Source organism: Protobothrops mucrosquamatus, unplaced genomic scaffold (genome assembly GCF_001527695.2).
Source record: "Protobothrops mucrosquamatus isolate PMUCROS unplaced genomic scaffold, P.Mucros_1.0 scaffold2251, whole genome shotgun sequence".
NCBI lineage: Eukaryota > Metazoa > Chordata > Lepidosauria > Squamata > Viperidae > Protobothrops > Protobothrops mucrosquamatus.
The window spans coordinates 142796-150599 of record NW_015388340.1 but is presented as its reverse complement, the minus strand read 5'-3'; the positions used below and the strand labels follow the sequence as shown (position 1 = coordinate 150599).

General features: G+C 48.9%; 1 protein-coding gene across 1 annotated transcript in view; it reads right to left on the bottom strand.

The window, feature by feature from the left end:
* Positions 1-7804, bottom strand: part of LOC107295180 (E3 ubiquitin-protein ligase TRIM37) — a 54359-nt gene that overhangs the window by 2112 nt on the left and 44443 nt on the right. The window contains exons 18-20 of the mRNA XM_029285784.1: positions 6989-7112; positions 6107-6119; positions 1169-1312 (exon numbers count right to left, since the gene is read on the bottom strand). Of these exons, the coding sequence (XP_029141617.1) occupies positions 1169-1312; positions 6107-6119; positions 6989-7112 (281 nt within the window). The remainder of the gene's footprint in view (positions 1-1168; positions 1313-6106; positions 6120-6988; positions 7113-7804) is intronic.

Here is a 7804-nt window from a genome sequence, read left to right as displayed (position 1 = left end):
TGCAAAGTTGGAATTGATTGAACTTTTCAGTCCCACCCAGTCTGCCCTTACCACTGCGGCCACGCCTACCCAATGGGCCATGCCCACCCAATGGGCCACGCCCACCCAATGGACCACACCCACCCGGCACTCAACGATGCATAAGTGGGTTTTGGGTTGCAGTTTGGGCACTCGGTCTCTAAAAGGTTCGCCATCACTGACCTATACAGATATTCGGAGTTGGGAAAAATGTCAGGTGAGAGACACCACTGAGGTCACATATAATAATAATAATAATAATAATAATAATAATAATAATAATAATAATAATAAAGTTGGAAGGGACCTTGGAGGTCATCTAGTACTGTGATTCTTTCAGAGAGAAAAAAAATGAGATGCTAACCCATCAGTTTACCTGATTGGTACTGTATGATGCCAAGGCCAGTTGCAAGTACCCTGGCCAACAGAAAGGACAATGTCTTATGACAGTGGTGGCGAACCTATGGCACGCGTGCCAGAGGCGGCACTCAGAGCCCTCTCTGTGGGCATGTGCACCGTCGCCCCAGCCCCGCCTCCCCCGTGGCCCCTTCCTCACCAGCAGCCCCCTGCAACAGAGTCGCCCCTGGGCACGGTCCACATAGAGCAGCGCAACCAAGAACATGGCAGCCAGGCAGGGGGGACAAGTCTCCGCCCTCGCTCCCCGTCGCATGCAGATGATGCGGGACGTGGGTGGAGGGCGCCGCCGCCATGGCGCTGTGGCGGGCTGTGGAGGCAATGGGTGGCCTGCGGGCAGGCAGGGCAGGGACAGGGGGTGGGGGAAGGCAGAGCAGAGGCGGTTTTGGGGCACTCGGTCTCTAAAAGGTTCACCATCACTGTCTTACAACTTTTTAGAGGCACAAAGAGGCCGTCTCACAGTTCGGAACAACGTTAAGAGTATGGGCTTAGAAAAGAGAATTACACTACCGAAGTTGAGAAGAGCGTATTCGCACAGAGAATGAATGCGAGAAAGTGCTACGAGTAAAAAAAAACGAGCAAAAAAAAGAAGAAAAAAACCCCACCTAGCAAAACAGAAGCAAAGGTAGGCTAACAAAAAAGCAAAGGCCACGTTTAAAGTCAAAATATTTTCCAGGCAGGGGCCGTCACGGTTCCGACAGATGAAACGGTGGCCTCTGCAGAAGCACCTTCTTACCGTCGCTTGAAGGCTGCGTCTGGAAGGCCTGGTTGTAGACCTCTGGAGTGGCACAGGCAGTCTCGGGCTCTTCCTGTTCGTCGTTTTCGGTGTCGCACTCGATGTCGCTGTCGCTGCTCATGCCTGGCAAGAGATGAAGTGCAGCTGCACCCAGAAAGGAGTAAAAAACGACTGCTCAGCACTCACACATTACCTTCAAAAAAAAAAGAGAGGCTAAAGCAGGGGTCTTCCAACTTGGCCCTTTGATGACTTGTGGACTTCAACTCCCAGAATTCCTCAGCCAGGCACGCGTGCCTGGCTGAGGAATTCTGGGAGTTGAAGTCCACAAGTCATCAAAGGGCCAAGTTGGAAGACCCCCTGGGCTAAAGGATCTCCTTACTTCTGTTGGATCTACGGAAAGGCTTCCTAGCAGGTAGACAAACTCTGGAAAACACATGCAGGGAGTCCTCAACGTTAACAGTTTTTTGTTTGGGGACTGTTCGAAATCACAACGGCACTGAAAAAAGCGACGCGATTGTTTGTCGCACGACCACTGCAGCATCCCCAGGGTCACATGATCAGAATTCAGAGCCTTGGCAACTGGCAGGAATTTATGATGGTTGCAGAGTCCCGAGGTCACCTGATCCCCTTTTGCAACCGTCCGACAAGCAAAGTCAATGAGGGAGTCAGATTCACTTTGCAACCGTGTCACTAACTGAACAACCGCAGCGATTCGCGTTAACTATTGTGGCGAGAAAGATCGTAAAATGGGGCAAAACTCACTTAACAGCTGTCTTGCTTAACAGTAGAGTTTTTGGGGGGCTGAATTGTGGTTGTAAGTCAAGGACTGTTTGTAACTGCAATGGAGTGTGTTAGGATCCTCCTAACACTAGCAATAGTGCTTAACTTATATACCGCTACACAGTGCTTCATAGCCCTCTCTAAGTGGTTTACAGAGTCAGCCTATTTCCCCCCAACAATCTGGATCCTCATTTTACCGACCATGGAAGGACGGAAGGCTGAGTCCACCTTGAGCCGGTCAGGATTGAACTCCTGGCAGTGGGCAGAGTCAGCCTGCAACACTGCATTTTAACCATTGCGCGACCATGGCAAGGAAGGAAGGAAGGAAGGGAAGGAAGGAAGGAATAGCACTTATATACCACTTCACAGCGCTCTACAGCCCTCTCTAAGCAGTTTACACAGCCAGCCTATTTGCCCCCAACATCTGGGTCCTCATTTTACCGACCTCAGAAGGACGGAAAGCTGAGTCCACCTTGAGCTGGTCAGGATCGAACTCCTGGCAGTGAGCAGTGAATTAGCCAGCAATATTGCACCCCTGCGCCAACATGGCTCTTCCCAAAACCCCATTTCTCCCTCCTTGAAACTCCAGGAAAGAGCCAACTAAATTTGCTGCCACCAGCAGTTCGTTTGAGATAAATGAATCCCCTTCCATCAGTAGCTGGGAGATTTCTTTCCCGGAATGAGAACCACTGGTCCCTTATGAATGTAAACATTTGTCATAGGCAGTACGCTCGGATTCACGACAGGAGATCGATAAAAAAAGAATTAACACAGACAGGTAGTCCTTGACTTACACCAGTTCATTTAGTGACCGTCTGAAGTTACAACGGCACTGAACCAAGTGACTTATGACCACTTTTCACTCTTAAGGCTGCTGCAGCATCTCCACGGTCGTGTAATCAAAATTCAAATGCTTGGCAACTGGTTCGTATTTATGACGGTCACAGTGTCCCCACGGGGTCACGTGATCCTCTTTTGTGACTTTCTGACAAGCAAAATGAGCAGCTCCCTCAGCCCTTTCACACATGTTCCCCCTCCACCCCAGTGCAAGTTCCTACAGCCACGATCTCAATCCATAAAACAAAGAAGAATCTATATCACAGTTTTACTAGTCCTAGCCAAAACATCTTAAAAGGGGGAGGGGGGGAGAGAAGAGAAACCCACCCTCTTGATTGGCTCATTAGCATTTGATTTTCCTAGGCTTTGGCTTTGGCTTTTCCAGTGATGGGGAACCTTTTAGAGACCGAGTGCCCAAACTGCAACCCAAAACCCACTCATTTATCGCCGGGTGACAGGTGGGCGTGGCCCACTGGATGGGCGTGGCTGTGGTGGTCATGGCAGATTGAGTGGGTGTGGCCAAGGTGGGTGTGATCACCTCGATGTTGATCGTGGGGAGGGACGCCTGTGGGGGCCAGGCAGGGTTGGGGGAGATCCAGGGGATCTCTGGCAGGTGGGGCGGTGGGCAGGAGGCTCGTCCTGGGGGGTGAGGCGAGGCAAGGCGGGGGTGCCATTGTCACAGGGCAAGGCGAGGCAGGGGCTGCTGCTGCTGCCTGACACCATCGGCCCCTGCACACAGAGGCCAGTGAGCGCATGGTGCTGGGATGCATCTGGCCATGTGGGACCTCAGCGACTGGTTGAAGAGGGACGGTTGCCATCTCTGGGGCATGGTGCATGTGCCCACAGAGAGGGCTCTGAGTGCCTCCTCTGGCACGCGTGCCATAGGTTCGCCATCACTGGTCTATTCCCTGGAATTAACTATCATGTCCATTTCCATGTCTGTTCCTCTTGAAATGGAGTTCCCCATACTGACTACAACAATTAATAAAAAATTCATTTGTTGCTGCCTCTGGAAGCTTCTCACCTAGACAGAACTTGATCTAATCCAGCAAAGCAAATCATTGGATGCTTTAAATTCATTTTTTTAACCGAAACTGTATATATGCTGAAGGACTTCAGCTCATCATCGTTCTTCTACAGGATCCAGTGCACCTTTTGAATAATATTCCAGCCAGAATTATGAAACTGATTCAATACACTTGCAAAACTGCTGATCAAATCGTGATAATATTATCCTTCATATTTTCCACATCATCAACACACTTGGTATCCCAGATAAATTCAGATCTTAGATATCTCCTGATCAAGGTTTTACATTATGACAACCTTATTATCTTTTACTAGCTACATTTTGAACTTCACACTGGTTTTTAATTTGGATATTTTTCTCCAGGTATAATACATCAAATCATGAACAAAATATGTGAAAAATTTCTTGGGAGAATTTTTTTAAAGTCTTAAAAGAGGAAGAAGGCTCCGGTTCTTATTTCTCCTTTGAAGACTATTTTACTAATGATTTATGCAATTATCCACAATCTATTTTAGGAGGACAGAAATAATATTAATAAATATTTAAAAGTCCCCTCTCCACTAATTTTAAAAAAATAACCAGTAGATACAGGTATTCTACTCCATTTAAACAGAGGGAACTTGAAAAGGAAATCTAGTCTTTTGGTTTAATTCCACCTCATTTCCAGATAGTTTTTGTATCAGCTGCAAAGCTATGAGAAAATCTTAAATGGAAATTATAAGCATAACAACAGGGACTCCCTGTCCAAGCATGGGTGATGCTCTATGCATATTGCTACCCATGTTAAAACTTTCTAGCCCATTGCTTTAGAACCGAGTTCTCTACGCACTTAAAACGTTGAAATCCACTGACTTCAACAAAACTTAGAAGTCTCCATATTTAGAACTGGCTGTCAGCCACATGCTGTGTCCACACTGAAAATCAACTTAATCTGTTTTCCCCCCCTCTTATTTCTGTTAATCCATCTAATGATACTCCTTGCTTCTGCTATTTAAGGTGCTTTACACAGCTGGTAGCGAACATCCAGCACTTTGTGTCATTATCAGCAGCCTATCAGTGAAGTACTGTTTGATAAAAGCTTCAAGTAAATTGCTCCTCATTTAGCAGCCAAGGAAGAACCGAAGCATCTGGAACCAGGTTTGCACTAAGCAGCTCCTCCAAATGAAGACAAATGCTACCAAAAAAAAACCCCAGTAGTTTTTATCATTTGTTATTGCTTTACCAATAGGCTAGAGGGTGTTTACTGTATGAAATAATCCACTAAAATGGACTTTGCTTTGCACCTAAAGCCAATTTGAATAGTGGGGCTGAGATTTCCTCAGCTCAGAGCACAATTCCTTTGTCCCTGTGTAAGAAAACTGCCAACCTTCTCGTCTCCATGACTACAAAATGGCAAATCAAACAGGGTCTCTTACTTCAGATTCCCCTCTCTGAAAAGGAGCAAGCAGCAAAGGGCTTCCTGGGGTTTTCCACAATGCAACTGTAAAAAAAGAAATCCTTTTTCTTCCTTTTCCAGCAGTCAAGCTGCAACTGCTAACAAGGATGCTCAAAGCACGGTAACTAAGAAGGAACAAGGCGCCTGAGGTCAGGCGCGCCTCCTGCAACAGCTTCATGAAGTGCTCTCCGACAGGTAATAATGGATGCCGGGGTCTTAGTCCAACTTTCACACAGCAATTCATCCCCTAATGAGAGTCCAACGAGTGAGGAGGTGGAAGGAAGTTTTAGGACTACGAAGACTTCCACACCAATAGCTAATTCTATGATCCCAAAAGAAGAGCGTATATAGATCAGACATGTCAAACACAAGGCCCGGGGGCCGGATGCGGCCCGCGAAGTGGTTTCCTGTGGCCCAGAAAGCCATCCTGGAAACAGTGAGGGAATGGCCCCCGCTGCCTTGGCCCTGGCCTAGGCCGGCCGGGAGCCAATGTACAATTTTGTGGTGGCCGTCTATCCTGAAATGCCTTCAGTCTTAGCTCCACAAGGCCGTCTGGAAACAGCGAGGAACCAGCCCCTGCCGTGTCGGCCCCGCCCCCTGGGTGCATGCTGGGGAGGGGTCACCCTTTGGGAGGAATGAAGAAATGGACCATGCCTTGGCGCTTGCCCCGGTCCCACCCCCTTCTGCCAGAGACCCTCAGATCTGTCCCACTCCTGCCCAGGCCCCCACAGGCACCCTTGATGCGAACGATGTAGAGCTGGCCACGCCCACCCAGCAGGCCACACCTACTCCATCCATGCCCACCCAGGCCGCACCCCCCCTGGCCACACCCAGCATTTTCCCCAAATGCTCCCACGTTTCTGGCAAGCCTCCAAACAAAGGAAGACACACACATCTCTGGCTGCAAGTAGTTTCCCGTACAGTCTGATTAGGAGAGGAATTTGCTCAAGGCCACGGAGATAAGAAAGAATGACACATACATCATAAACCTAACCAGTCTGTGTGAATACAGTCTTGCCTGAGCCGTTTCAGAAGGGAAGCCAAAATACAGTTCGAGATCTATAAACATCCAAGCCACGTTGTCAGCCAGTCCAATGGTCAGAGTGTCTGGGTTTCCAAGCAGAAGTCACAGAACAAGAGATCAGCAACAACACACAAAAAACTCCAAGGAATCAGCATTTGTTCCCGACAAATGCCTCTCCCCACAGCGTCTCCTTAAGTCTCAGTCTCCAGGTGTGCCTTGTGGAGAGGGGCGGGACGCTCTCCTCCCAAGTAGTTGAACCTGCCTGTGTTGTTCCCTCCTTCTCTCCACTCTCCGTGCTCTAGGATCAGGTGGGGGTGGCCCTTGCTCATCGCCTGAACTCTGCCTCTCCTGTTCATCCTGTCCCAATCCTGAAGGGCCCTGGCCTGCCTGCTCTTCCCCACATTCCTCTGAAGCCACAGACACCTCTCCCTCAGCCTCCGTTCCAGCGGAGGCATGACACTTGCCTGCCAGAGCATCTTATACAAGGGTGCGTCTTATAGATGGAAAAATACAGTATATCACTGTTTTCCGTGCCGTTGTAACCTCGAACGGTCACTGAATGAATGGTTGTAAGCCGAGGACTGCCTCTATTCAAGTTACCGATGTACAGTTAGTTGCGGCAGCCTCTTAGCTTTGTAACACTTGAATGTGGGTTAACAGGAAGACCCCAGTTTATCAGACATCTTTAGTTTTCTCTGAAATCCCAAATGTGGCCTTACCTTCCTCAAGATTTGCTGAAGCCCCTTCAGAGGGGACTACTTGTAGCTCTCCAGCTTCACAGCTGTTTTCCAAATCACTTGCCTCGGTGGCTTCCAGACGACATCGATTTGGGTTGGGCCTAAAAAGAGAGGAGAGGCAGGCTGGTAACAAAAAAAGCCCCAAAGCCTGAAATATTTTTTGTCATTTAACAGATTTCAGGGTTAATTTGAAAAACAGGGTGTGTTTTTTTTTCCTGAAAGGCATAAATCATATCCTCTTTCCAATTACAATGGTAAACTATTTCACGCTACACTTTACAAAACTAACCTTGGTAGATACAAGGGAAGGAGGTTCTTCTGAGACTGAAATGCAGTTGCAAAGCATTTAAAACTGATGTTCAGATTTGCAATATTTCCATGTCTCTACCAAAAACGAGAGGCCGCCTTAAATTTGCAACAGCAGAACAACTCCAGAAGTGTTAAATTTCTTACCTGGTACAGTATAAGCCCGAACCTATGGCACGGGTCTCAGAGGTGGCACTCGGAGCCCTCTCTGTGGGCACATGTGCTATTGCCCCAGCCTCACCTCCCCCCGCGACCCCCTCCTTTCCAGCAGCCCCCCTGAAGGAGAGTCGCCCCTGAGCGTGGCCCACACGGAGCAGCGCAGCCAAGGACATGGCAGCCAGGCAGCGTAGACAAGACTCTGGCCTCACACCCCATCGTGCACAGTTGAGGCTGCAGGGTGCGGGCAGAGGGTGTGGCCGCCATAGCGCTGCTGGGCTGCCTGGGCGATCTGCGGCGGGCCCTGGAGGCGGTGAGTGGTCCTGTGGGC